General features: G+C 59.0%; 13 protein-coding genes across 13 annotated transcripts; 7 read left to right on the top strand and 6 right to left on the bottom strand.

Moving 5' to 3' along the window:
* Positions 1 to 314: 314 nt before the first annotated feature.
* SDRG_03323 (hypothetical protein) lies at positions 315 to 1,372 on the top strand (the record flags this gene model as incomplete). The annotated part of the gene is made up of 4 exons (XM_008608954.1): positions 315 to 550; positions 603 to 618; positions 667 to 860; positions 910 to 1,372. The coding sequence occupies 4 exons, from the start codon at positions 315 to 317 to the stop codon at positions 1,370 to 1,372; spliced, it is 909 nt and encodes a 302-aa protein (XP_008607176.1).
* Positions 1,373 to 1,390: 18 nt separating this feature from the next.
* SDRG_03322 (hypothetical protein) lies at positions 1,391 to 1,699 on the bottom strand (the record flags this gene model as incomplete). Its single annotated transcript, XM_008608953.1, has 1 exon — positions 1,391 to 1,699. The coding sequence occupies one exon, from the start codon at positions 1,697 to 1,699 to the stop codon at positions 1,391 to 1,393; it is 309 nt and encodes a 102-aa protein (XP_008607175.1).
* A 562-nt stretch (positions 1,700 to 2,261) lies between these two features.
* On the top strand, positions 2,262 to 5,358 carry SDRG_03321 (hypothetical protein; the record flags this gene model as incomplete). Its single annotated transcript, XM_008608952.1, has 11 exons — positions 2,262 to 2,726; positions 2,774 to 3,163; positions 3,210 to 3,318; positions 3,366 to 3,459; positions 3,509 to 3,655; positions 3,711 to 3,906; positions 3,952 to 4,007; positions 4,057 to 4,183; positions 4,230 to 4,391; positions 4,442 to 4,729; positions 4,777 to 5,358. 11 exons carry the CDS (start codon positions 2,262 to 2,264, stop codon positions 5,356 to 5,358), a joined length of 2,616 nt encoding a protein of 871 aa, XP_008607174.1.
* Positions 5,359 to 5,367: 9 nt separating this feature from the next.
* On the bottom strand, positions 5,368 to 7,832 carry SDRG_03320 (hypothetical protein). Its single transcript, XM_008608951.1, has 7 exons — positions 7,335 to 7,832; positions 7,204 to 7,293; positions 6,981 to 7,158; positions 6,798 to 6,931; positions 5,770 to 6,754; positions 5,630 to 5,725; positions 5,368 to 5,586 (listed from the first exon to the last, which is right to left on the bottom strand). Exons 1-7 carry the CDS (start codon positions 7,661 to 7,663, stop codon positions 5,410 to 5,412), a joined length of 1,989 nt encoding a protein of 662 aa, XP_008607173.1. The 5' UTR covers positions 7,664 to 7,832; the 3' UTR covers positions 5,368 to 5,409.
* A 151-nt stretch (positions 7,833 to 7,983) lies between these two features.
* On the top strand, positions 7,984 to 10,865 carry SDRG_03319 (hypothetical protein). The gene is made up of 3 exons (XM_008608950.1): positions 7,984 to 8,060; positions 8,115 to 9,859; positions 9,907 to 10,865. The coding sequence occupies exons 1-3, from the start codon at positions 7,994 to 7,996 to the stop codon at positions 10,813 to 10,815; spliced, it is 2,721 nt and encodes a 906-aa protein (XP_008607172.1). The 5' UTR covers positions 7,984 to 7,993; the 3' UTR covers positions 10,816 to 10,865.
* SDRG_03318 (hypothetical protein) lies at positions 10,824 to 11,824 on the bottom strand. The gene is made up of 3 exons (XM_008608949.1): positions 11,237 to 11,824; positions 11,124 to 11,180; positions 10,824 to 11,074 (listed from the first exon to the last, which is right to left on the bottom strand). The coding sequence occupies exons 1-3, from the start codon at positions 11,779 to 11,781 to the stop codon at positions 10,885 to 10,887; spliced, it is 792 nt and encodes a 263-aa protein (XP_008607171.1). The 5' UTR covers positions 11,782 to 11,824; the 3' UTR covers positions 10,824 to 10,884.
* A 133-nt stretch (positions 11,825 to 11,957) lies between these two features.
* SDRG_03317 (sperm-associated antigen 6) lies at positions 11,958 to 13,721 on the bottom strand. Its single transcript, XM_008608948.1, has 4 exons — positions 13,526 to 13,721; positions 13,266 to 13,479; positions 12,915 to 13,221; positions 11,958 to 12,870 (listed from the first exon to the last, which is right to left on the bottom strand). Exons 1-4 carry the CDS (start codon positions 13,682 to 13,684, stop codon positions 12,021 to 12,023), a joined length of 1,530 nt encoding a protein of 509 aa, XP_008607170.1. The 5' UTR covers positions 13,685 to 13,721; the 3' UTR covers positions 11,958 to 12,020.
* A 749-nt stretch (positions 13,722 to 14,470) lies between these two features.
* Positions 14,471 to 15,198, top strand: SDRG_03316 (hypothetical protein; the record flags this gene model as incomplete). Its single annotated transcript, XM_008608947.1, has 2 exons — positions 14,471 to 15,013; positions 15,064 to 15,198. 2 exons carry the CDS (start codon positions 14,471 to 14,473, stop codon positions 15,196 to 15,198), a joined length of 678 nt encoding a protein of 225 aa, XP_008607169.1.
* On the bottom strand, positions 15,100 to 18,067 carry SDRG_03315 (hypothetical protein). Its single transcript, XM_008608946.1, has 11 exons — positions 17,244 to 18,067; positions 16,870 to 17,196; positions 16,686 to 16,821; positions 16,467 to 16,639; positions 16,192 to 16,421; positions 15,992 to 16,147; positions 15,846 to 15,945; positions 15,736 to 15,804; positions 15,570 to 15,688; positions 15,423 to 15,521; positions 15,100 to 15,373 (listed from the first exon to the last, which is right to left on the bottom strand). Exons 1-11 carry the CDS (start codon positions 18,049 to 18,051, stop codon positions 15,218 to 15,220), a joined length of 2,373 nt encoding a protein of 790 aa, XP_008607168.1. The 5' UTR covers positions 18,052 to 18,067; the 3' UTR covers positions 15,100 to 15,217.
* Positions 18,068 to 18,475: 408 nt separating this feature from the next.
* On the top strand, positions 18,476 to 19,681 carry SDRG_03314 (synaptobrevin like YKT6). Its single transcript, XM_008608945.1, has 4 exons — positions 18,476 to 18,897; positions 18,949 to 19,036; positions 19,086 to 19,168; positions 19,218 to 19,681. The coding sequence occupies exons 1-4, from the start codon at positions 18,876 to 18,878 to the stop codon at positions 19,625 to 19,627; spliced, it is 603 nt and encodes a 200-aa protein (XP_008607167.1). The 5' UTR covers positions 18,476 to 18,875; the 3' UTR covers positions 19,628 to 19,681.
* Positions 19,682 to 19,965: 284 nt separating this feature from the next.
* Positions 19,966 to 22,428, top strand: SDRG_03313 (hypothetical protein). The gene is made up of 9 exons (XM_008608944.1): positions 19,966 to 20,066; positions 20,115 to 20,147; positions 20,203 to 20,605; positions 20,647 to 20,808; positions 20,859 to 20,937; positions 20,983 to 21,692; positions 21,744 to 21,893; positions 21,937 to 22,215; positions 22,259 to 22,428. Exons 1-9 carry the CDS (start codon positions 19,996 to 19,998, stop codon positions 22,373 to 22,375), a joined length of 2,004 nt encoding a protein of 667 aa, XP_008607166.1. The 5' UTR covers positions 19,966 to 19,995; the 3' UTR covers positions 22,376 to 22,428.
* Positions 22,429 to 22,502: 74 nt separating this feature from the next.
* On the top strand, positions 22,503 to 23,286 carry SDRG_03312 (5-formyltetrahydrofolate cyclo-ligase; the record flags this gene model as incomplete). Its single annotated transcript, XM_008608943.1, has 4 exons — positions 22,503 to 22,820; positions 22,866 to 23,019; positions 23,068 to 23,123; positions 23,173 to 23,286. The coding sequence occupies 4 exons, from the start codon at positions 22,503 to 22,505 to the stop codon at positions 23,284 to 23,286; spliced, it is 642 nt and encodes a 213-aa protein (XP_008607165.1).
* On the bottom strand, positions 23,217 to 24,716 carry SDRG_03311 (hypothetical protein). The gene is made up of 7 exons (XM_008608942.1): positions 24,425 to 24,716; positions 24,246 to 24,372; positions 24,096 to 24,201; positions 23,922 to 24,049; positions 23,709 to 23,876; positions 23,532 to 23,663; positions 23,217 to 23,485 (listed from the first exon to the last, which is right to left on the bottom strand). Exons 1-7 carry the CDS (start codon positions 24,675 to 24,677, stop codon positions 23,308 to 23,310), a joined length of 1,092 nt encoding a protein of 363 aa, XP_008607164.1. The 5' UTR covers positions 24,678 to 24,716; the 3' UTR covers positions 23,217 to 23,307.
* Positions 24,717 to 25,156: the final 440 nt, after the last annotated feature.

Genomic DNA, 25,156 nt, shown 5'->3' with positions numbered 1-25,156 from the left:
CGAAGCGCGCCATGGCCCTGCGGGCGTCGCGGCAAGCCGCTCCGCCTAAGGCACCAGGTGCCCTTGGAATGGCGTCACCCAAATCCAGCCAAAATTGAAACCAGATATTAGTAGAAAAATGTTTCCAGCTTTCTATTGAGCTCATTATCGTTGCCAGCATGAAACTCTTGTGACGGAGCTGGCGCCAATGACGTGGCACGCGGAATGTTGTTGTTTTGCGGCGGATCCGGATACCTGTGTAGAGGCATGGGTCTTTATTATTGACCCATGGTAAAGGCTTGTGGCACACTGTGGTCTGGCACTATCATTGATTGATGACTGGGGGCTGGTGGCGATGCGTCCGCGCCGACTCGGGCGATGTCGTTGCTCCAAGCCCACGCGGTCTCACGCCCTCGCAGATCAGCCTCTTTGTGGACGTGTTTGGCGCCGCCCTGGACATTGACGACGACGACGCTTACGACGTGATCGAGTTTAGCGTCCGGGCCGTTGCCGACGCTATGGCCGCGCTTCTGCCCGCCTCGTTCTGGCCCGCCATGCATCGACGAGACGAGTACGCAGGCTTTCGCGCTTATCGTATGTTGTACTTCACGCCGGCATTGTAGGGGACTTCCGGCCAAAGTACAAACGTTGGCGTGAATACCAATGCCAATGCGATTCTCGTGCTAGATGCGCCACCAACTGAAGCTTCGCCTTGCCTCGTGTGTGTCTACAAAGCTGCCGTTCTTGGACACGACCGCAGAGCGCGTGCTCATAGAAGCCCTGGCGCTTGCGTGGACCGACGCGGCGGCACCCGAGCGCAGCATCGACAGTGTTTTGTCGTCCGGTGGCGCCACGACCCATACTCTCTCCGTGCTCATTCGGTACTATCGCCCCCACTCGATACGTTGCCGAAATGTTTTTTTTGTGTAGAGCGGCGCTGGGTCTCCTGGACGAGCGCGAGTTGCTTCAGCGCATTGAGTTTTCGCTCATGGTGCGTGTTGTCAACTTTAGCATTCCGATCCCGTTCTCGGCCGGCCTCGCGCCAACGTTAGTGGAAGATTTGCTCGCTGTCACCGAGGCAGCGATCGACGCGTCGCTCGAAACCTATTTGAGAGAGATGCCGCCAGCGTCAGCGTTCATTGGCCTCCTCGAAGAGAACCTCGTGACCCGCATCCTCGCCCACAGCGCCCACCGCCCCGCCCTTGTGGCGTCGCCGCCCAACGACTCGCTTCCGATGCGCATCGAGCGCGCGCTTCTCTCGGCGGTCGTGACTACCTACTTTCGGCACGGCGCCGACCCGCGAAAAGTCGAGTCGATTCTCGCGCTGTACGTCGCCCACAGCGCCGCGCGCTATCGACGACGCGCGAGCAGTACAAGTCAACTTGTCGCGTAAATAGATTCATCCGAGCGATTACGACGCCGCGTAGTTGTTGGGCTGGAGCGCGACGCAATCCTTGGACTTGAGGAGGCGCCGGACAATGTGGCGCAGACGCCAGCGCAGCTCGTCCTCCGATACGACGGCAATGTCAAGCGGGTACGCTTTCAGGAGCATGCGCTCGAGCTTCCTCGCGAGCGCCGTGAACGTCTCTTCGCGCACGAGCGCCTCGTAGCGGCACGACCGCTGTAGCAGCGACGCGATCAGAGGCGTGCATCTCGCGCGCGGCCACGCTGTCGTCACGCGGTCGTCCTCGGGCGCTAGCGTCACAAGAGGGCGGCACATCGAATTTGAAACTTGCGCCGCGAGCCGAACGCGCGCCTCTGCGTGTCTATGACAAGCTCGGCGCGTCCATGCGACAGCCCGCGAAATATAGAACCGCCAATCAAACCGTGTAAAAAACCGACGCGTTGAAGCCAAGGCGGGCGCTCGCATCGCACGACGCCACGTACACTTGCTGCATCAAGGCGACGGGACGATGTATCCTGCTTGTCAGACTTCCAACAGCAGTGTGGTCGCAGGCTGCAAGGTGCTAGACAAATGTTGCGACCGAGGATCTCGTCCTGGCGACAGGCGCTTATTGGTTAACGCTAGCGTACTCGCCTCACATCACCTACACTACTGCCTAATGAGTAATACCAGCGTGACGGGGATCCAGAAGGACACTTGTACGCTGCAGGGAAGAGCCTCTGGCTCGGTTGGTCGTGCGTCGGGTTCGAAAAATCCGCTGGCATAAAAGCGCTCTGTCGGTTACAAGAACTGATACGGCGGTCATGACCGCCACTAGTCGGCTAGGCGAACCGATGACCGGTTTCGTGAAGACCTGGCTCGCCCGGAGTTTGATTTGATGGCCGAAGCGAAGCCCGAAGTGACGTTCGACGTCGTCCTGGCTGCGGCGTCGGACGACATCCGCCATGCGCTCGAAGCGATGGAAGACGATGCGGTCATGGACGTCCTCGCGCAGCCCGAGTCCATGGACCTCATCGACGCTTGGATGACCAAGGTGCAATCTGGGGCCGACCCGGACGACGCACGAATGAACGACGACGATGTGCTCGAATGCGTCATGGATACGCACGCCAAGCGAAACTTGCAGACGGCGCTGTCTGCAGCGACCATCGATTTGGCCTGGCTCCGCCCCAAGGACCCTCTCTTCGCCCGGCAGCTCTTGTCGCGGAGCCAAGGCGCGGGTGACACCGAGTCGCTTGCCAGCGGACCGCATGTCTGGTTCATCAAGCGCGCGCTGGAATTCATCGACGTCGTCCGCGTGCTTCTCAAGGTTCCTTCGAGCGTCACTGTCGAGACGCACGAGGTATCGCACGCGTGTCCTACAACGGCGTCGAGCTCTCCATTTTGTAGGAAAAGTCCTTTCAAGCGCTGGATCTTGTACTGCAGCTCACGCACTGGCTTTGGGCGCTCCACCCCACCAAGCTCTCGACGTTGATTCACGGAGATATTTTGGAGCTCACGTCCGAGCTGCTCTTGGCCACGTGCTCGGCGCACAACGCGAGTCCTATCGAAGCGTGGTGCCGCCGCCTCTTGGCCGCGATCGAGACCAACTTGCATCGTCACGATACGAGCAAGATCCGGCGTCTCGTGACCGACGTCCAGGACCTCCTCGTGCACGTCAAGCAAGACACGACGCCGTTCCATGCCGCGTTGCATCTCCCCCGCATCAGCGCGCCAGTGCTGCAGGCGCTCGATATCGGCATCTTGGCGCATTACGACCAGACGCGTGTCGACGGCAACGTACGCCCCTAACGGACCAGCTTATTGTTCAATGTGTCGAGCGTAGGACGAAGCCCAGCGGCAGCGGGTGGTCGATGACCTCCAGAAGGTCGTCAAGAGCTCGTTTGACCGCAAGTGTGGCCTGCACCTCTACGGCAGCTCCCTCTCGCTGTTTGGTATTATCCCTGGTCTTGCTAATGCTTCAAATACCCTGTGTATGCAGGCTCCAAGGGCTGCGACATTGACATCACGGCTGTCCGCCGGACACCGGATTCGCCCGCTGCGCACAGCGGTATTGGGGCCGCCCGCCGCCAGCAGTGCGTTGCGTCGAAGCACCACACCTCTGTACATAGCAGTGCTGTGTAGTGACGATGCTCTCAAGGCCATGGGACTCGCCACGCGGTGCGCCGAGGCCCTCGACCAGATCAAGGGAGATGCGGCAAAGGCTCTCGCGGCGTACACGAAAATCAAGTCGCGCTGCCCCGCAGACTTGGCCAAGACCCCGGCCAAGATGTGGGACCTGCCGGTCATCATGCCTCGCACTCATGCCCGTTGGTGTCATCCGTAGCAAGAACCAGCTGCAGCAAGCCCAAGTGTTTTTGCGTGCCGCCAACAGTCTAGTCACGATGACCGAGCTCATGCTACCGCCGAATTCCAAGTCCTCGCCATCGTCGCTCGTGGCGACTAAGAAGCAAATCCACCTTGCGATCCAGGACGCCGACGGACAGCGCAAAGCCATGTACCGGCTCTCCGGAGCGCTGCAGGTAACGACTCGCGGCGCCATGGGCGACGCACTCATCCCAACGTAGAGAGGTGGATGCACGGTCCAGCAACTCATCCTCGGCGCCCGCGTGCCCATCATCAAGTGCGATCTCTAAATGTTGACGATGTGGCGGTGATTTGACTCGGTACAGATTTCTCCACACTGGGAGCGGTCTCGAGGGCGACATTTGCATGGGCAACTTGCTTCCGACCAAGAACACGCTGCTGCTTCGAACGTACGGCGAGTACGACCCTCGCGTCCGGCCGCTGGTCTTGGCCGTACAGCTCACTTGCGATTGCACAGAGTCTGAGCGCATTTCTATAGGTCAAGCATTGGGCGAAAGCTCGACGCATCAACGATGCCTCCATGGGCACATTGAGCTCGTACTCGTATGTGCTCTTGGTGATCCACGTCCTGCAGGAGGCTGGTGTGCTGCCCAACCTCCAAGACCCCGGCCTGCTCCAGAAACTTGGTGTGCCCGCCGAGGTACACTCGATGCCAACGTCAAGTCGGTGGAGCCTTTTCATTGCGACTAGGAGCTCAACGGCTGTAACGTGGCCTTTTGCCAGAACGTTGCACAGGTCAAGGCAGCGGTCATGCTTCCCGACACGCAAAGCCTCTCGGTGGCGTCACTCCTCGTTCGCTTCTTCATGTACCTCAAGCACTTTGACTGGTACGGTCGCAGCGTTGCGATCCACCGATCCGAGCTGCTCACCAAACAAGCGCGGTGGGGCGCCAAGCGCAAGGCGTGGCGCATGAGCATCGAAGATCCGTTTGAGCTCGACCGCGACCTCGGCGTCGTGCTGCAGCTGGGCGGCCAGCAGGTACGATATTCTCTCCTATGCACTGAGAAGCTCACGGTCGACGACAGAAAATCCTCGAAGAAGTCGACCGCGCGGTGGGCCTCATTGTGGGCGACGACGCGTCGTTCGAGACGCTCACTGCAGTTTTGCCCAAGCCGCTGACGAAAAAGGAGAAGAAGGATGTCGACAAGGCAACGCGTCAAGAGAAGCGCAAGCCCAAGAAGAAAGCCGACAACACCGACAAGTCGGCGACCAAAAAGGTGGACGAGCCCAAGCAACAAGAGCCGCTCGAGAGGAACGAGACGGAAAAGGGCTCCAAAAACGCCAAAAAGGTGCGGGGTACGGAGCTCACGGCTGCTACGAGCGACGACACGGCCGCGACGGCAGCTGCCAGCGAAAAGCCCGTGCCGACCAAGAAATCGAAGAAGGCCAAGGGCACTCGGGAGCGGAAGGCAACCGGCGACGACTCCAAGCCGCCCAAAGAGTCGGAAGCACTGACACCACTGGACGAAGCGAAAGAGCGCCAAGGGGCCGTGGACACAGCGCCGCCACCCGCGCCAAGCGAGGGCGCAAAGCCCAAGAATCGCTCCCGCCGTGGCAAGAAGAAGTCGAGTTCGGGCGTCGCGAACCCGCCGCCAGCCACCTCGTAGGCTCGTAGTGTGCATTTGCATTTGAAAACACCACATCAGTCTATCAAATGTTTACGACTGGAAGACGCTCTTGAGATGCTTCTCGATCGACGTTTGCATCTCTTTGAGCAACGACTGCAGCCACGCGTCGAGCGACGATCCGTCCGAACTCGTACCTTCGTCGTGCTGCAGAAAAATGGACGAAAAGACAGGCAAAATGTCCTTTTGCACAATGGACCGAATCGCGTCCTGGATCCATATATGTATCAACCTTTCAATACTGCGTGCGTACCGTCGGTAAGACCGATTTGCAGGGCAAAATCTGGCCCGACAAGTGGACGTTCACGGTGGGAGCGACAACGCACAATCGCACGAGCGACTGCATGGCCTACGTCACTCGTGCGCTCAAGCTGTGTCAAGAAAGCTACGTGCCTTTTCCAATGCTTTGGTGTGCAGCTGGTGCTGGGCTTCCAAGCGCGTGGCAAGCTCGTCGTTCTCGACCTTGACAGCCTTGAGCTCGGTTTGGAGCGCGTGCACCTGCCCTCGCTGCTTGAGCACCTGATTCTGCGCCACGCCGAGCTTCTCGAGTTGGTCCCGGAGCTCCGAGTGCATTTCCGCGGCGCGTGTGCACTGGGCGTCCCGCGCGTCTTCAAGTGCGCGCACCTTGACCTCGAGCGTTGTATGCTCACACGTTTTTGAGAGCAGCGCCTTCTCGAGCTGCTTCAATTGGCGCCGCGCCATGTCGAGCTCCGCCTCGAGCCGTGTCTGTAGCGCACAGTGGTCGGAGATCGCAGCGTCGCGCTCAGCCTTGACCGCGCTGAGCTCGGCGAGCAGCGCGTCAACGCGGCCGTTCAAGCCCACGAGTTCGCTCGACGTTTTTCGCCGCAGCAGCTGAGAGTGCTGCATCTCGCGCTCCATTTCTTCCATCGCGGTCATGCGCTTGCGCTGATCGAGCTCGAGCTCGGCCATGCGCCCGGTCAGCACCTGGTTCTCGTCTACGAGCTGCTTGCTGCTGGCTTGGGCTGCTGCCGCCGACGCCTTCCACGATTCGACGTCGTAGCGCAGCTGTAGCAAGACTTGGTCGTGTGCCACTCGAAGCGCGTGCGTATCAAGCTCGCGCTGTTGTATTTGCGTAGCAGACGCGCGAGCTTGGGCTTGAAGCGTGTCCATGGCGCTTCGCGCTGCGTCCAAGAGCTGCGTCGTAGACTGCAGCGCAGTTTCAAGCGTTGAAGTTTGCTGCCGCGCCACTGCCAGATCGGAGTGCGCGCACTCCAGCTGCGCGTGCGAGGCGTCGAGCAGCTTTTGTTTGTCCCGCGTCAACTCGATTTGTTGCTGTAGCTTTGCGACCAACTCGTCCGTTGCGTCGGCGCTGGATCCGACCGCGTGCCCGCGTAAGCTCTGGAGATCCGCATCGAGCCTACGCAGCATGAGTGGGCTGCGTCTCGGTCGACATGACGCACTCTTCGAGCTGCGCGCGTTGGTTTGCAATCGTGATCTCGGCGCTCTCGAGGCGCGTCAGTGCGTCGGCCAGTTGCTGGTCTTTCTTGGCGCTTGCAACCGCGAGGGCCTGGCGCTGGACGTGGCCTTCCGAGAGCTATGAGGGTCGATCGTCGTATCAAGTCCGCTTTTGCAGAGTTATGGACCTTGACTTGGAGGTCGTCCACGACCGGTTTGGCCGACTTGGCGTCCGTCTTGAGCTTCTTGATAGCCGCACGGAGTGAAAAGCAGTTGGAGCATCCTGATATGGGCTTGGGACTCGTTGCCGTCGCAATCGAAGACCGAAACTGGCCGCCACCCACGAATTTAGAGTTCCCGCGCATGCTACACAATTTCTTAGCGCTACTTGAAAGAAAGTAGGATGGGAACCGTTGAACGAGCGACTCTTGGAGCCGCGCAACCTCGTTTTGCAGTGTCGAGTTGTGCGCCTGAACGCGCTGGAGCTCGTCGTGCACGTCGCTACGAGCCTGAATGAGCTGTCGCATGCTGTCGACACCTACGGGCCATCGCGCGCCGACGACTGGGAGAGAGTACTGCTGTCGAGCAGCAGGCTAAAGGCTTCGGAGTCGCCTTCGCTCGGCGTTTGGTTTCCGTCGTCGCCTTGGTTGCGTGGCGAGGCGTCTACGAGGCTCGCAGTCGAGTTGTTGGGGCGCAAGATAGAGAGGTGGGCCATTGACACGTTCAGGCTACGGCGCGTTGTCGATGCGCTTTGCGGTGACGTGAGCCTTCGCGCCGAGCCCGGCGCCACCTTGTCTTGGCCACTCGTCGGTAGCTTGCCCCAGTTCTGCTGCGACCTTGGAATCGGCGGCAGACCATTGAGCGACGCCATTTCCGGTCTGGCGCGACGCAGTTTCGACCTGCCTATTTTGGTAAATCGCAGTTCATCTAGTGCTATTGCGGGAAGGTGTGCACACTAGTTAACAGGTGGTTCCCACACTGAAGCACACTGCAAGATTGAGCCATGCCTGGTCAGCTTGAATCGATTTTCTTCCCAAGCAACTTTTTGGCCAAATTAGCTCAGCAACCTTGCGCCACGCGAGGGTCAGGGTTTCCATGTCTGAAATCCCGGATAACATGCGGGACTTTCTAAAAAATATCCGGATGTCGAAAGATCCTCGAAAAGATCGCGATTGCCTTTTCATTTCGACATTTGCATCGCATGGCTCGCGTCGTAGCGGTCGTTTGCGCGGCCTTCTTGGCGCAGGTCCATGCGCAAGGCTTCTTCGGTTCGTCGCATCGGATGCTTACGCCAAGGGTGGGTCTCATGCGTCGTCTTCTAGTGTGTCCGGCGCCGTGCGAGGCCATGTTTCTGCCCCAGGACATGGAGTCGGCCGAAGATTGTCTGTGCCTCAACGGCGGCAAGACCGCGGGTCTCGACAATAGGCTCTCTGGGCGACTCCTCCTTGGTCAGGCGCTGCCCAGCCTCTCGCTGAACTTTCGCTGCCCCAAAGGTGCTTCGGCCAAGGTGCTGCACCCCAAGGCGTTTGCCGACTGTGAGTGCAAGCCAGGGCTGCAACGCGACGAGATTGGTGGCGCTTGCATCGACGCAATCGCGTGTCGTGGTCGGTACGTGCTCAAGTCCGGTCTTGTCCATGCGCGGTCGATCGCAGACTGTGCGTGTCAAGAACCGTACACGAAGGACGACGCGACGGGCGAATGCTACTTGGACCACTGCCCGCGCGCGGCCAACTATGTGAAGAAAGCGTCGCTCGTTGGACCGGTGCATTCACTGGCCGACTGCGATTGCACTGCGCCGTACACCAAGAACGCGCAGAGTGGCGAATGCTTCCTGCAGTTTTCGTGCCCAGCGCACGCGTCGCCGCCAAAGCAAGGATATGCCAAGTCGCTCTCCGACTGCACATGTGATTGGGGTTACGTGCGCAGTCCGACAAGCAACGAGAAGGCGGGGCCGAGCGACTACTGCGTGACCGAGACGCCGACGTTCATTTGCCCGCCACACTCGCGCCCGATGCCGTCGCTCGCCACGGCGCCCAGCAACTTTATGCAGTGCGAGTGTGCGGTCGGGTTTGAGCGCGACGAAAAACTCGAGATGTGCAAGCAGCCGTTGAGCAACGGCATCTTGCGCGGCGCGTCGTTGCCTGTCGCTGAGTTTACGTGCCCCGACTTTGCCGTCGCGATGGCGCCGCACCCGTACTCGATGCGGCAGTGCCAGTGCCTTCCAGGCTTCGTGCCCAACTACGGCATGCAGTCGTGCGACTGGACACCCGACTTTTACAAGTGCCCGCCACACGCGTTCAACCCGTACCCATCTCTGCCAGCGCTCGACTTTATGGACTGCCACTGCGCCAAGGGCTACTTGCGCAACGATCGCAACAGCTCGTGCGACGCCAAGCCGCCGCTCAACGAGAACGGTTGCCCAATGCACGCGATCGTGCTGCATTGGCCCGTGCACGCCCCCAACGACGACTGCGCCTGCGTCCACGGCCGTGTAGCAGAGCCGCCGTCAATGCTGGGCGCCGAGTTTCAAGCATTTTCGCAGCGCTTTGTCGGCGAGAGCGACAACGACACCATGGTGTGTAATGCGCCGCCGCCAACGGGACCGTCGGCGCTCTGTCCCGCCAATGCCATCATCAACAACTGGCCGGTGACCAAGCTCAGCGACTGCAGCTGCAAGTCGGGCTACGATCTGCAGATTGGCCCCGGGCCTGCAAACGCGCTCACGACAATCAAATCGACGGATGGTGGCATGCTGTGCGTGCCGACGGTCGCAACGAACCGCCTGCCGGCGTGCGGCGCTGGCATGGTGCGCAGCTCCAGCGACAACTCGTGCCGGTACGTGGCCGAAGACGTCTCGCTCGCGGGCAAGAAGAGCGGCAAGATCGTCGTGAACGGCAACGAGCTCGACTACGTGCTCGTCGAGGACGACGTCATGGTGACGCAAGGCGACATTGCCGTGGGTATTTCGTTTGGGTTTTTTGACACGCTCGACGAGATGGACAACGACTACCATTTTTACCTCCTGCACGGCTACTACAACATGGAGAAGGACAACCGCTGGAAGAACGTACGTCATATTGTCGATGAATAATATTGTGCTCAGGAGCGCGCTAGGCCAAGATGTGCTACACGGTGGATCCTGGTCTCGCGAGCCGTCGCAGCGACTTGGTCGCTGTCATGGACCACATCACGACCAATACGGGCTTCACCTTTCTCGAGTGCCACGAGTGGTACTGCGACGACCACCTCGACGACTGCGACGACTTTGTCGACTTTGTGCCAACGTCTGCGTCCTGCTACTCGTTTGTGGGGCGCGTGGGCGGTCGCCAGGCGCTCGGCGTCTCGAACGACTGCGCTTTTGGCAACCTTGTGCACGTGCTTTTGCACGCGATTGGTCTGCATCACCCGCTCGTGCGGCCCGACAGAGACGCGCATGTCGCGATCGCGTGGGAGTGCGTCGACAAGACGAAGCGGTCGTACTTTGCCGTCGAGCACTTGGAGGCCATCTATGGCGCGGGAGCCGTCGCGATCGTCGGTGCCGAAGTGCCGTACGACTACTACAGCATCATGCACCACCGGTCGGACGCGTTCGTGAACGCATCGGCACGCAGCTGCATGAGTGTCATTCCGCGCATCGAAGATGTCTACGCGCGCCAAGAAGTGCTCAACGAGATGGGCCAACGCGACAAGATGTCGCTCACCGATATCCACTACGTCTGGAGCCTCTACCCGGAGCTCAAGGCCGTTCCGAAGAGCAACGCGACCAAGACGGAGAGTGACCCCATCGAGATGGCGGCCGAGACGACGCCGCCTGGGTCGTACCACGAGAGCCGGCTGCACACAAAAGCGGACGCGATCGACGGCCACGGAGCGTCGACGTCCAACGCGGTCGGCGCTGTCGTCTGCGTCGTGGCGTTCCTCGCGATGCTGGGCTTTGGCTTGGTCGAGATGAAGCGCGTTGCCAAGCGCAAGGACGAGAGCCAGTATTCGGACCCTCTGCTCTCGGACCCGATTTACGACTAAGAGTGTAGTCTTGTGTATAACAACGCGCATGGGTTTTGATTCTTCTTCTATCTAGAGGGATGTTATAGCTTACTCGGCCGCGACGGCCTCTTCTTCGACGGCAGCGGCCGGCGCGAGGAGCTTGTCGAGCGTCGCGTTGGAGTGCACGTCGCCGAGGGTCATGAGCTGCTTGACGTGCGCCGCCTTGGCAGCGACGTCGTCCGCAGGCAAGTCCTTGAGGAGCGTGATGAGGCCGTGGGCGTTGAGCATCTTGCCCGAGCTACGAATCATGACGTCAGGAAACCGAAACATCGCACCCTTGAGCCTACCAGCCTTCGAGGGCAAAGGCCCACGCCTGGTCCATGTTGCCCTGCGCCTTGCTCAACCTGCAGCAATTGTCACGCGTGAGTCCAGGATTCGGCGCAAAAGCGAAAGGGCGTACTGGATCAAGGACGTGAAGACCTTGGTCGTCATCTCAATGCCGTGGGCCTTGAGGACGGTGTAGACCTGGAGGCCCTTCTCGAACTCGCCCTTTTCCGCAAAGGCGGCGATGAGGTTGGCCGCCGAGCCATTCTCAATGTGCTTGGAGAGCTTCTTGCTGCCCTGCATCCACTCGAGGGCCAAGTCGGCCTGACCCGTCTTGATGCACTTGCTCACAAACGTGCCCGAGCAGTACGTCGGGATGTGGAGGAACCGGCTTTCGTACAGCTCAAGCGCTTCGCGCACAAGCGGGAGGTCCTTCTCGCCCTTGATCTCGCGGACGACGAACTCGAGCTTCTTCTTGGGCAAGTGCGCCGACGCGGCCGCGATCGAGTAGACCTGGCTGAGGTACTTGATCTCTGCGACCGTCGACTGGAGCGTGGGCGGACCCGAGTGCTTCGGGCGCGTCGGGCGCGCAGCCGCCTTGGGCGCAGCGCCCGAGAAGCTGCGGGCCACGGTGAAGGCCAGCGGCGACGCGTTGAGGCGAAGGACGGCGCGGGACAGCATGATGGACTGGGGCAAAATGCGATTTATTGGCCGTGAGCAGGTCAGGAACTGTCCGGATAAACCTGTATAAAGTATTAAAAAATGCGGTCCATGGCGATCTTCTGCGATCTTTGGCGCCATGCCCCATGCAAGCACATTACGGTGGCACTCCACCGTAGGTACTCGGACCAGCCGACTTCGACAATGGTGTGCATACATATATACACTTGGTTAAGCGCAAGCTGTTTCTTATAGCTGCCTTACCGCACTTGGGGCTGGTACTCGTCGAGCTTGTCGAGGAGTGTCTTGGAGTAGTTGGGCGAGTAATACTCGACAATCTCGGGCGGGTAGCAATTGTTGATCTCCATGATGTACTCGGTGAGCTTTCCACCCGCCGCCTCGCTGAGCTCCTGAAGGAACTGAAGGCCGCCGTTCTGCACAAAGGACCTGCGCGCCTCGAGATCGTGGGGTAGCATTTGCGCAAACTGCTTGAGAATGTACTTTTGGACCTTCATGGGCGCGTCGCGCAGTAGCGGCTGGAGCGCCTGAAGGTGCGTGCACTTGGCGAGAATCGACTTGAGCGCGCGCTTCGCCTTGGTCTTGAGGTCGTCCGATGAATTCGGGTGGATCATGCACGCGAGCAAGTGCCGGAGCACGTCGGCCTCAGCAATCGCGCGCGCGTGGTCGGGTGTGTGGCGCCCAATCTGTCCCAGCGTCCAGGCGCTCGCCGCCTTGATGTGGTCTTCGGGCTCTGAGACGAGGGCGTTTTTGACAGGCGCAATGCCCTTGGTCGTGATGATGGCCAGCGCCAGCGTCTCGCTGAAAGCGGAAATGTACCCGATCGCCATGATGCCCGGAAGCTTGTTGTTGCCCGACGCCTCGGCCACGTAGTCGACAAGCGTCGAGGCGCCGCCAGCATTGACAATGAGCTTGGCGAGCTCCGGTGTATGCTTGGCGATTTCACGGATGCAAGTCGCCGCGTTCTTGCGCACGCAGTGGTCGATGTCGTTGAGGTTGTGCAAAATGTTGGGGAAGATCTCGGCCTCGACGACGACCTCGGCCAAATCCACCGAGTGCTTCGCGATCTGCGCGAGGCAGCTGCATACTTGCCTATGCACCTATATCATGAAGAGTACATGGATAGCCAGCAGTACCGCTTGAGTTTGGCGTCCGGGTGCTGCACGAGCGGGGCCAGGTACGCTACGGCCCCTGGGTCAAGCACTGCCTGCGCGAGCTCGGGTGAGTGCTTTGCAATGTCGCTAAGCGCTGAGGCTGCGACGCGCTTGAGGGTGATTTCGGGCTCTTGGATGCAGAGCACGAGGAGAGGCACGGCGCCAGCGTCCACAACGCTCTGCGCGAGTTCGCTCGTGTGTTGCGCAATGTACCCGATCGCCCACGCCGCGGCCTCCTTCACGGTCGGGTCAAACTCTTCGAGGCACGGGACCAGCGCCTCGAGCGCACCTAGATCGCGACGTCGATGCAAATACGTGGGCGGCTTTGAATACCAGAGTCGACGACGGCTTGAGCGAGCTCTGGCGAGTGCTTGGCCACTGCGCGAAGCACGAAAGCCGCAGCCTTCTTATAGAATCGGTTTTGCTCTGAGAGTGAGTAGACAAGCTGCGGTAGAATTTCGTTGCCAACAATGGCTTCGGCCAGGTCGTCGCTGTAGTTGGCGAGCCGACCCAAGGCCAGCGCTGCCGACTGCTGAATGCTAGGTACCTAATTTGGCAGCGTTTTCGTCAAGTTGGAAACCATTTGGGAGTACGTTGTCCAGTAGGAGCGGGCGAAGGAGCTGCATTACTCCGGCGTTCTGCATGACCTCGATGTTCTGCGGGCGCGTCGCTGCCTCTGCGACGGCCTGGACGAAGCTCACCCGTGCCTTTTGGTACGTCTCAAAGTGCTGCAGCACGGACGTCGACGCCATCTTGTTGGAGCCCGGCGAATGTGAAAGTGGTTTCTTCCGTCGAAACGGAAACCACCGCTGCCGGAAACCTATCCGAACAGGAAAGGGCGGTCGGACTCCATCGACTTGGGGTCATCACCTGCCTAGCGCCGACGGCTAACAAGCCAAAACTAAAGCCCGTGCGAGGGGCGATGAGCAATAAAACAGCGTTATTATAACTTTGAGATGGTTGGTGTTGATGAGGAGAGCCAAGTCGTTTGAGTCTCGAAGGAGAAAGGCCACTAGTCCCACCCGAATCCTATCAGCGGCACCAGCACTGTCACTTCGGTCAACGGTCACTCCATCGGACGACATGAAAACGTGGCGTTGGACTGTGTACGGGAAGATGAAGCGCGCTCGGATAAATCGAGCAAATCGCTTTCAAACGTCGACTCACCACGCGATGTTCGTGTGATATTATTGGAGGCGAAAAGTCTCTAACAGATCAAGAGGCGTCAAGTGGCAAACTCAAAGGCTTGTTGATTCGGCACTAGGGCTCGGGGTATTCCCAGCGACATCAGCTTGACCATGCAAGCGCACCGGCGTCCTTGAGCACACGTGAGCCACCTCGACACTATTGCAGGCGGGTCGCTATCGGTGCTCAGGGTGGTGTATACAATTCAGTGTTGGGGTCTTCCCGTTGACCGAGAAGGTCCAGACTCGAACGGATTTTACCGTGTTAAAACGTGGTCTAGCAATTCAACCTATAAAACGCAGATGGCACGCTGTCTGATTGGTCCAGTTGCAAGCAATTTGAAAACTCGATCGATGCAGCATCACTGCCTTGACCGAGGCGACCCGGACGAGGTTGACGGCGCCGTGTCCTTCGAGGGTCAACGAGTGTCCTATGACGAAGCCAGTGACCGCATGCGCTGCATTTACACGCCCAAGCTTCTTTTCCAGAGCTCCTCGGAGCTGCGCAACTACGGGTTCTGGGGCTTCACGACCGGGTCCGAGTTTCCAGAACTCTCGCCAGCCGACGCCGCGCAGCTCGATGCCGGTGCCGTGCACGCGCTTGTCGATGTGCGGCCGATTTCGATTCCCGGTGTCGGAGAGCAGCTCGGATTATTTGCGACGGCGCCGATCGCTGGCGACACGCTCATTGGTGAATACACGGGCGTCGTCCAGGTCGACCGAGGCGACGGCTTTGACAGCTACGGCCTCGCTTACCCGTCGGTCTTTGAAGATGGCAACATGGTTGTGAGCGCAAACGAGTACGGCAATATCATCCGGTGCGTGAACCACAGTTTCCGTCACTTCAACTGCCGGCTTGCGTCCGTCCTCCACCGCGGCTTCCTGCACATCGTCTGCGTACGCATTCCCCGTGCTCGCGTATGCACCGTCTCATGCGTTTTGGGTAGAGAACGCTGGAGCCGATTGCTCCCGGGACGCAGCTTCTTGTCAACTATGGTCCGTCGTATTGGAAGGAGGCTGGTGTCACTCCCTTCGAGTGGTTTGCTGATGCTGCAGATAGTCAAAACTATGCTACTACGTAATAGAAGATTAGGAACTAGCTCACTCGGCGTCTTGAAACGCAACGTAGTGGGCGATCGACGCCGGTGTCGAGACGGGGCGGACGGTCGCCTGCGCAGCGACCAAGTGGCGCATCTCGATAGCGTCGGCAGTTATGTCTTCGCGAAGTGCGAGCAACGCCGCCTCCCGGCACACATTCTAGATCAAGCCGTACGCACAGGATCGTTGGACGAGAGTGATTGCATACCTCGAGCTCGGCGCCGCTAAAGTAGGGCGTGCTGTGAGCGATCGCCATCAAGTCGACATCTGCCGACAGACGCGCATGCGCCGTGTGAATCTTGAGAATCTACACAGAAGTTGATCAAATCCTAGCCGCCGAGTTTATTGATCGTACGTGGAGTCGATCAGCAGCTTCCGGCAGCGGCACATACAGCACACGATCGAAGCGACCGGGACGAAGCAGCGCTGCATCAATCATGTCGGGACGATTGGTGGCTCCGATAACGAGCAATCCTTTCGAACATCGTGAGCAAAATGCCGACGAAGTTACTCGTTGCTACCATCAGTGGCCTCGACGCCGTCCATCTCGTTTAGCAGCGTAGAGAGCACGCGCAGGGCCATGCCAGAGCCTAGCCGTGCCATCAGATAGAGCAGTGCACCACGAACAAACCGCCCGATCCACCGTCGGCAAAGTCTCGCTTGGACACGATGGCATCGATTTCATCCATGAAGATGATCGCCGGTGTCGCCGCCCGCGCATCTCGGAAAACCTACTCCTTGCAGATAAGAACGATGCAGATGGGCAAGCTCCAAGACCTGGCGAATCGCCGCTTCAGCGTCGCCGAAGTACGGCGAGAAGACGTCGGCGGCGCTGAGCGTGAGAAAGGTTGCGTGCGACGCATAGGCGCAGGCGCGAACGATAGTGCTCTTGCTGCAGCCTGGGGGGCCATACAAAAGGATACCCCGCGGTGGCTAGAAACACGCAGATGTAGCCATGCACGAGCTGAAGGCGGTACCTTAAGATTGAGGCGTGTAAACGTCTCGGGAAACTGAAGCGGCCACTCGACGGCTTGCTGCAGCGAGAGCTTGACATCCTCCAGGCCGCCAATATCTGCCCATGTCACAGTGGCAGAGGATTCTTTCGTGAATGTTTTGGCGCCTCGGAGCGCCGACGCCGGAGTCAATGCCATGGCGTCCACAAAGTCTTGGGGCGTGACGAAGGCGCCGTCATCATCGGGATTTTCGACTACAAACAATTGTGGGTATGGCGATGATGCGTTTGCTGGCGTACCCTCAGTCGAAGGCCACCTGCAGTAACCCCAGTACATGGCCGAGAACTGTTGGTTGCGCAGGAAACGGAGGATGCGCGGTGGCGACGCACGGGACGTCTCTTGGCGACGACACGCGATGATGCACGCCTGCCGGCAGAGCGACGCCAGATCCGCACCGACATAGCCAATGCATCTACGTGGTACATGATCTCACGATTGATGCGATTGCAAATTCGCACTTGGGTGCCAAGAGCGCTGCGACGTCATCTCTGGATACGTGCGTTGGCAACGGAATCTGGCGCAGGTGCACGCGTAGGATAGCTTCGCGCGCGGCAGCATCAGGCGGACGCAGCGCCACCTCTCGGTCAAAACGTCCTACACGTGCGTGAGATCCAATTGTCAAGGACGCAAATGAGAGCGTACCAGGGCGCCGGAGCGCGGGGTCGATGGCATTGGGGAGGTTGGTTGCGCCAAAGACGAGGACGCGAGGCGCCGTGTCCTTGGCATCGATGCCGTCCATTAGCGTCAACAGCTGTGCGACAATGCGGCTGTGCGCTCGCGCACTCGTGTCGCGCGCGGGGCAGAGCGCATCGAGCTCGTCGAGGAAGAGGCAGAACACGTGGCGCTGTGACGTGGCAGTGAAGGCACGACCTTCAGCAAAGATGGCGCGAAGCGTTGCTTCAGCTTCCCCGACGCCTCGCGAGAGAATTTCGGCACCGTTGATGACATGCAGCTGCAAATGACATTCGCCTACACGAGTGGCTTGACTCCGAGCATCGACAACACAATCACGACACCTTGGAGGTTGCGTGTGGCAGTACGGACGAGAAGCGTCTTGCCGACTCCTGGAGGGCCAGACAGCAACACGCCCTTGGGCAAAGCCACGCCGAGGCGCGCAGGAAGGTCGTTGTGATCGACAGCCAGCCGAATGAGCTCCTCGATCATCGCCAGCTCTTTGTCGAGACCCCCAATCGATGTCGACGAACTCGTTGGCGCAGGCAACGGAGCGTCTACGGTCATGCCGTCGGAGGCAGGAGATGTCTGGGCTCGAAAGAGGTTGACGCGTGTTGCACGAACGATGCGGACTGGTCCATTCGCCGGGGCCGTTCGCGTGACGCGAAATTTTAGGTGCTTGGCAAGCGCATCGGCGTCTGCGTACGGGCCGTAGGACGGGAGCGGCAGGTAGACAACGGCGGATTCCTGGACAATGAGGCGGCGGGTTGCGTCTTGAAGGAGCCGCTGGCACACGCCATGCTGCAGCATGCGGTTGATTGTCTCCGGCGCGATGCCCACGGGCTCCATCGAGACGGTTGTAGCTGGCTGTAGCTTTGCTGTAACAAGTGCCACATCAACGGAGGGTGCTACATTCACGGCGCTACGGCGAAGCGACGCGACGGCACTGGCCGGGATCGCCACGGACGCATCAAAGGCGATCGCTGCGTGGCGCGTTGCATGGGCCTTGCAGAGGTAGGCCTTCGTCCCGGAGAAGACGACGATCGGCGCACCATTGGACCAGCGCCGCGCCTCCATGAGCTTCAGAGGCAGGCGGCATCGCGCCGTGAATCGGTCAAACTCTTGGCTCGCGACGGCCACGGCGACTCCCATGCTCGATGATGACAAGATACCGTCCAACGATTGGGCCGCACGGAATTATCCGGTAAAAACGCAAAAAACGCACTGCGTCATATTTAACCGCCTGAAAAAACCTACGAAGTCCGACCCAGTTGAGGAATCGACCGATGTTGGCTGTACGGTAGTTTGCTTCTTCTTAGCAGCATTGAAAAGCGTGTCAGAATCGTGGCCTCAACGGGATTTTTGTTGCAGGCCAGCTCAGCACCGTGATGTAGAGCTCTATTGGCTATCATGAGCAGCCCCCAACTCACATGCAGTCGACTGCCCAGAAGCCGGCATGTCTTGCATTGCACGCGCGTGCGTCTGTGCAATTTATAAAGTAATGCATTCTGTCTTGCTGGGCATTACGCGACTACCGCAGCCAGTTCTGAGCTGCGACTATACTTATAATAACTGCGCAGGAGCGAGGCAGCGAATCCAAGAGGCGCCGCGTTGCAGAATGTGTGTGTTTCACACCGGCAACGTCTCCAACCGCCTGTGTGCAATGGCCGTTCGTGCGTTACCGGCGCCGCCAGCGAATGCAGCGAGCCTCCTTGCGCAAGAAAAGCTCTCACGGTATCTTGTTGAAGCGACGCTGCTGCGAGTGGTTGTCGTCGTCAAGAATGCTGGCGCCGAGTCAAGCGCGCGTGGGCAGTTTCGATTCGCCGCGACCAAAGCGCACTTGATGGGATGTCTTCTCTCGAACTTTACCGGGTGCGTTTCTGCGTTTTTACCGGGCATTTTTATTCGACGTTGGCATAATAAAATACCGTTGCTGCCTACTGGCTAGTTCATTTTTTATTTGCTGCGACTCGGTCATGGTGAAGATTGTGTCCCTCGGTACGAGCGACGATGGCGACGACGCGCGAGGTTCACAGCGAGAATGTATAGGTGTCCTCCGCCAGGAAGCGGGGACGAAGCCCATTATCCTCGCCAACGCGTTCGACCTCAACTCGTTTACTTATTTCAAGCGCTCCGGGTACGTCGCGATCGGCAGGAAGCCATCATCGCTCATGCGACTGGGGTAGCGTTCGGGAGATGATCACGTTCTTCAGCCGCACGTTCGTTGAGCGGACACAGAAGGGCCAGCGCCAGTCCATTCAGCACGAAGGTACGCAGCCATTGATGTGGAAAGAGATGCCCACGCGGTGTCTGCTTAGAGTACAACTGCCACGTGTACGTCCGCCAAGACGGCCTCGCCGGGATTGTGGTGTGCGACCAAGACTACCCGCCACGCGTCGCGTTTGCGCTCATGAACAAGATGCTCGAAGAGTACAACAAGGAGACGAACGGGTCGTGGGCGCAGAACCCGGGCAACGGCAGTTTGGATTGGGCACCGCTGACAAAGGCGCTTGAGGACTACCAGGACCCGACGAAGGCCGACAAGATCTCGGCCATCCAGAAGGAGCTCGACGAAACGACGGCGGTCTTGTCCAAGACGATTGACAGCGTGCTGGAACGCGGTGAGAAGCTGGACGACCTTGTTTCGAAATCGGCGGATCTGAGCAGCCAGTCCAAGGTGTTTTACAAGCAAGCGAAGAAGACGAATAGCTGCTGCGTCGTCATGTAGAGCGAGCGCGGGTCAGCGACAATGCGAAACAATAGATATTCTTTTTGCGTCTAGCTTCCGCCACCTGGTGGCAGATGAGTGGCCAAGAGGCCGGGGCTGCTACACTGTACCACGCTCGGATGTGGCGCCTGCCCGAATCGACGAGTGTGGACGGTTGAGTGAGGCCTGTCCTGCGTTCAGCTTTGCAGAAGCTCGTGGTCGACAAAGATCGTGGAGCCAAGTCGGAGCTTCGGACCCTCGCCGTGTGTAATTGCACTTCGGGCCTGAATTTTTCCGCTGGGTGCATTCGTATCCGGACGCATCCACCCATACTGGGCCCGATATCAGTTTCCGAAATAGCCCAACATCGGAACGTCGAGACAAGAGCGATGGCCGGCGCCCGCTTCGTCACAGCCCACGCGTGCTGCAAGGACGAACTCTTTCGCTCCGACTACATCCGGTACGCCGCCACTACCAAGACTTGCTAGTCACGCCCACTGCGTTGTAGGACCAACAAGGCGGGCGGCCTCAAGAGCCTGAGGTACCTTGGACACAGCCACGCGCCTCACTTCGTCACTAAGCCTTTCGTACGCTAGGTGCTTTCCGCATTGCTGCCGCGGCCATCGAACCAAGACATTCTGCGGGACGGGCGTTGCGGTCGAGTGCGACGTGCCCGAGTGCACGCTCGTGTACAGCTACTTTGCGTGCAACGACTACGACCACGAGAAGCAGCGCCAGAACCTGAGCCCGTATGCGCACGATAGCAGTGGCAAGGAAGACGCGCCGATTGCCTTTGCTGTTGGCAAGCGGTACCGCGTGGCGGATTTCGAGTCGCTCGTCAAGACAAAGGACAATCTCTTCGGCCCGATCTTCCCGGGCGCGCGGCAGCGACTGCCGGACGCTTCGACGGCGCAATTTGTCATCAACGGTGATCGACAGTGCTGGCACTACGGCTGGTTCTCGTCCCGCGTCGGGAACAAGTACACGCACTGCCTCAAGGTACTTCTTCCATGGCACAACGCCGACTCTCATCGAGTTAGGTCTTCTTTTTCCGGCCGGTCGCGGGAGCAAATGAGATCGAGTGCATTGAGACGATTCAAAGCAACGACTTTCACATTCGGTCGAGTCGTGTCGTGCGCAAGCAGACTCGCCTCGAGCGCCATAGCGTGGTGAACGTACCGTCGCCCGTCGACGTGGACGAGGTACCTCTACTTTGCATGCGAGCTAACGACTCAAAGCTTCGTGACTGTAGGACGAAGTGACATGCTCGTCGTCGTCGTCGGAGCGCAAGGAGAAGAACGAGTCTTCTGCCAAATCCAGTCGCAAGCGGGGTATAGTGGCCGGCACTCGCGATGGTTTGCTCATGAGAAACATAGATATTCTATGCCTCCTCAACCCCAACTCGCCCCGCGTGACGGAAAAAATTGCGCGGCTTCAGCACGTGTCGCCGTCGGCGGCGATTCAAGGGCGCGCGCTGCCGCCGCTGCTTGGGCTCTCCTCGCTCGTCCAGCGCGCCAACGACGTGTATTTCCTCGTGCAAGTGCTAAGCCGCGTCGCCGATTTCCATACGGCGGGGCGGGAGAGCGACGATGACAACGGGCGCGTCACGCGCAAGTACTTTTCGCTGACGCCGTTCCACTTTTTCTTTGTCAAGTCGCTCACGCTCGAGCTGCCGCTGTCGTGCCCGCGCATCACGTGCGGGTCGCCAATGGAAGGCGTCTTCTCCGTGCTTGTCGCGGGTGTCGAGCGAGCCATCGCGCGTGGATTCCTCGCCAAGCTTCGGGACTTTGTCTTGCGACACCCCAAGGACTTGCTCGAGGCGTACAGCACCTTCCTTCGCTTCTTCGAGGACGAGCTCGTGCTCATGGCACAAGAGCTTCCGACACAGTGCCACACAATGAGTGATCTCGTCGAGTACGTCGCAAGCACATTCGTGCACGAGCTTGGAGAAAAGTACAAGGAGCTGCTTCCGGCGAGGACTTATGCGACGGAGCCGTCCGTTGATGCGCTTTACCTCGGGAAGGAGCTCGTGGCTGCTTTGGCGTCGTCCTCGACAGCGCCGCAGTGGAGCCCAACACTCAAAAACGTATAGAGAGAGGTCGATTCTATCGAAGGCTCATGATATGTATGCATGTAGAACGCCTTTTCTTCGCTCACGGGCAAGTGGACGCGCCTCTCCCTGCAGTGCCGCATGCAGCCGCAGCGTCACCCGTCGTGGCTCTACCGGCTCTTGACCGACGTCGCGTCGCGTACGTGGAGCATCGACGACCGCGGCGACGAGATGCTGGTACGATGTCCGAAGATGAAGAAGAGTGCCTCATGCGAACTAGATTCTGTGGCCGGGGAGCGTTGGCACGTCCCACATTATCCACAAACTCTGCGGCAAGCACCGGCACTTGGGCCAGTCGCCGTATGGTCTCCGGTCCGAGTGCACACAGCTCGTGGGGTACCTCGGGAAGCGCAACTTCCGAGACAATACGGTCACGCTCGAGTACTACTACTGGCCCGCGGACGAAGCCGACTCGGCATCGATGCGGAAGCGTCTCACGCGGCACTTTCGCACGCACCCGGACCACCCGCATCTGCTCGAGATCCACAACGTCCTCGAGGTCGTCCTCTTTCTTCGTTCAAAATATTCATGTCGAACCATAGGTCTGCAAGTGCCCCGACGCGAGCGACGATCCGCTGACAGCGGTGGCGCGGCTCAACTACCCCGGCGACTGGCGCCTCGAGTCGAGCTCCATGGACACGTACGAGCGGACGCCATAGAGATATATTTGTAGCCAAGATAACACAACGCATATTTATCCTTGACCCGCCAAACTCTGTTCTCAGATCACTCGAATACTCTGTTCAAGACACTGTTCCAAGCGTCCGGATAGGAGATTACTACGAGATGCTCGCCGACATTCGCAGCCAGAAGACAGTGCTGCGCAAGCGCATTGCGGGGCTCCTGCGCACCCTCTCACGCGACGAGGTGGTCGAGCAGAGCGAAGCGCTCACACAGCACGTCGTCGCCCTCGACGTCTTCCGCGATGCGCGCAGCGTGAGCATCTATCTTGCGATGGAGGCCGAAGCCAAGACGTCAACGCTCGTGGACGCGCTCTTTGCGGCGGGAAAAACGATCTACGTCCCCAAAGTCATCGGCGCCAAGTCGGAAGACATGGTCATGCTGCGTGTTGATTCGACGGCCGAAATGACGACGTTTCCCAAGGTACTGGCTTCCATGCCAGCGCTTGCGATGCCACGAGATCACTAGAGCAAGTGGGGGATTCCCGAGCCGCCGCCAAGTTTGCCCAGTGGTCTTGCACGAATCGATGCACTGGACGCACTAGACGTCGACATCGTGCTCGTCCCCGGCGTTGCTTTTGACCATCGCTGCAACCGGCTCGGCCACGGGAAGGGCTACTACGGTACACGCAAAGACTAGTCGTTCGCTTGTGTTTGCACTGCGGATATAGACTGCTTTTTCGAGCGGTATGCCAGTCGAAATGGCGGGAAGCTCCCCGTTACCATCGTACGCGTCGATTCTCCGTGTGGGTTGCTTGCGGTAACGACGTGCGTAGGGCATTGCCCTCGAAGCGCAGATTGTGGACGCCGTCCCAACTAGTGGTCATGACAAGGTGCTCGACATGGTCGCAACGCCTCAAGGTATCCTTCGAAGCAGCGCGCGTAGTTAATCGTGCGATCGCGTTTTACGATTAAAGCAAGATGCGGTACTTCTCGGTCGATGGAACTTGATTGAGTACGACGCGACCGCTGTACGAGACGGAGGCAAAGAGCCACGAGTCGGCCGAGCCCCACGCAACCGAGTACACGCTATCTTCGTGCTCTTCGTAGCTTTTGATCCTGGCATCACCAACATCAATGCCTTGCTCCCTACACAGATGCATCTCGCGCTTGCAACTCGGCGGATACCACGTACGAGTCGTCGTCATCCATCTCGAGCAGGGGCGCTGACGAGATCGACGAGACACGCCAGAGGTTCACAAGGCTATCAGAGCTGGACGAGAGCACAAGCTGGTCGTGGAACCGGTTGTACTTGACGCACCAGACCCTAGGATACCGACTGAGATGATGGCTTGACGCTAGGAGCTGGAACCAATGGCTGTGGCCGGAGAGAGTCAGCAACGCCGTCTGCGGCTTGCGCAGGTCCCAGAATTTGACTTTGCCGTCGTCACCACCGCTTGCAATGTAATACGGCTTGTTCGGGTTGTAGTCGACATCGCGCGTGCACCCCAAGTGCGCATCTTCAATCGCGTGCGCATGCCTAGACCATAAGCTTCAGTCGAGCAACGGGGCCAGTGCTTCGTACTTGCCAGAGCGAAGATCCCACGACTGAATAGCCTCGTCCACCGTAGCGGTGATGTTGTGTCGATGGTGCGGGTCCCATGTTACGCCTGTCAACTGTTTGCCTTCGCCAAGCGGGACCTTGGATGTCTCCTACCAGCACCACTAAGAGAGGCATTGCCGGGCACTGTCATCCAACCTTGCAAGCTGCGCCACCCTCCGCAAGCGCCCATGTCGCGATGGACGTCGCGTTGAGAGACGCAATCGCTGCTCCGCTCGAGTCCTCGTGAGGATTCCAAATCGCCCTATTCCACATGACGCACTCCTCATCTTCCTCGCACTATCGTACTTGGTAATGGCCGATTCCATGGTCGTTTGAGACGCCAGCGTCATTTGGGCCGGTGTGTCTACAGACGTTGCGATGGGATCTTCGACGCTCTCGAGCTTCCAGACGGCAAACGTCGGTTCGTTGCGCTCTAGCACAGAGACGGCTCTGAGTCGACGACAAGAACAAGCCGCATGCTGTACCAGATGTGAACGTTGTTAGAATCGTATGAGCGCGCTGCGGCAAAGGGCACATGGCAAAGTGCTGCAGCGGGCTCGCGTGCGAGTACGCCCGAAGGAGGCAGAGGTTGGCGTCAAGGAGGTGCAGCTGGTTGGGCTTCTTCGTGCTCGGCGAGCACGTACCCACAACGAAGCGCTGCTGATCGCTTTCGCCGTAGATGGCATCCACACAACGCGCGATGCGCTTCCCCTCGTACGTCGCCGCCTGGCCGAACATGCGAAGATCCGAGTGCTCGCCGTCGAACTCCGTTCATACATACACTGTATTTTCTTATATAGTTGCAAACCTCTCAGTTTCCGGTGCACCATAAGAACACATAGATCTCAGCTGGGTGCTGGTTCCCAGCAAGGGCATCGATTAAATGCCTCGTTCCCAATCAGTTCCCATGTTTTGCCGACCCACCTTGGAACTGGTGATACTACGCAAAAATGGCTCCGGTCAAGCTGGATGGTCGACCTGGTTTGAGGTGTTCGAACCCACCCAATGGGGCAACCCAACCCATGGAAACAGCTCTCAGCATTTCCACCTCGCTTCGAAAAGACCTGTGAAATTGAATACTCGTCTCGGTGTCGATACTGGTGAACTCTCTTTCGTGATCCGAAAGGTCCGTCACCAAAGGAAACATACTTGCAGCCGCAGCGAGATGAAGATTATTGTACTGGAAGCATTGACTGCGAAGATGGCCATGATATCTA

This window comes from Saprolegnia diclina (assembly GCF_000281045.1).
Source record: "Saprolegnia diclina VS20 unplaced genomic scaffold supercont1.8, whole genome shotgun sequence".
Taxonomy (NCBI): Eukaryota; Oomycota; class Saprolegniomycetes; order Saprolegniales; family Saprolegniaceae; genus Saprolegnia; species Saprolegnia diclina.
The sequence above is the reverse complement of the archived record's forward strand: the minus strand, read 5'-3'. Positions and strand labels throughout refer to the sequence as shown.